Raw genomic sequence first — 1031 nt, forward strand, 5'->3', positions numbered from 1 at the left:
TCTGTAATCTACAACATCCTTCCGCACTGTCCACTGAATTACCGCACTACATTAGCACCAAATCTACAAATTCCCCAAATAACTTTGCAGTCGAGCCCATGATTAATTTCATCTTTGAATTATCTAGTAGGGCAGTGAAAGAGTTGGAAAGCTTTGAATTTGGTGTTCAGTTTTCTTAGAATTCAGAGAGATAGTATTTAGCACTTGGTTCAACAGGGAGGAGTCAAGGACAGACTGAAACATATAAGGCAAAACTGGATAAACACAGGAAGAGGGGTAGAGAGAGAAAGAGAGAGAGAGACAGAGAATAGCAGGAACACGTAACAAGGTAAAATGCAGAGGAGCGTCGGAGAAGGCTTGCATAGTATGGAGACACCAGCAGGGAACAGATGGGCCGAATGGTTTCTGAGTTTGAAATTGGAGTCTGTGATAATTGCAACAATTTTTGATGGGAATTAGCAGAGGCGCTGGAGATTAGTTGAGTTTTGTTTACAGTTCTTGCTGTTTAACGCTTACTTCTCTCTCTCTCTGTCTCTGTCTCATGAAGGATCAAAAATGGCTTCCCCAGTTGTGGTGATGACACAGCCCCAACAAACCACTACCATCATCAGCACACAACCCAAAGGCTGGAACACTGGCATCTTCGAGTGTTGTGAAGATTGTGGGATCTGTACGTATCAAGTCTCTCCTCTCCCATGCCCACCAACTGTTTATGCTTTGTTTGATTCTCACCCACCTACCCCCACCTTTCAGGGGCTGAAGCCCACCGTACTTTCATGTGAAGGATTTTGTGCGTACCGGAGGCTGTGAGAGTCAACAGGGATATTTGACTGCAGAGGCATCGCAACTGAGAAGGTGGCATTCCTCAATACATGCACACAGACAGTGATATACACACTTTCACACTCTCTTTGTCACACACACACACACAATCACACATACATATGCACACTAACACCACACACACACTAACGTGCACACACACACATATACATTCACACACATATGCATTCACTCTTTCACACACATAG

The 1031-nt window shown here is 44.1% G+C and overlaps 1 protein-coding gene across 1 annotated transcript in view; it reads left to right on the plus strand.

The window, feature by feature from the left end:
• The first annotated feature begins 550 nt into the window (after nt 1-550).
• Nucleotides 551-1031, plus strand: part of LOC122544426 (cornifelin homolog) — a 25007-nt gene continuing 24526 nt past the window's right edge. The window contains exon 1 of the mRNA XM_043683675.1: nt 551-670. Within this exon, the coding sequence (XP_043539610.1) occupies nt 556-670 (115 nt within the window). The 5' untranslated portion in view covers nt 551-555. The remainder of the gene's footprint in view (nt 671-1031) is intronic.

Source organism: Chiloscyllium plagiosum, chromosome 48 (genome assembly GCF_004010195.1).
Source record: "Chiloscyllium plagiosum isolate BGI_BamShark_2017 chromosome 48, ASM401019v2, whole genome shotgun sequence".
Lineage (NCBI taxonomy): Eukaryota > Metazoa > Chordata > Chondrichthyes > Orectolobiformes > Hemiscylliidae > Chiloscyllium > Chiloscyllium plagiosum.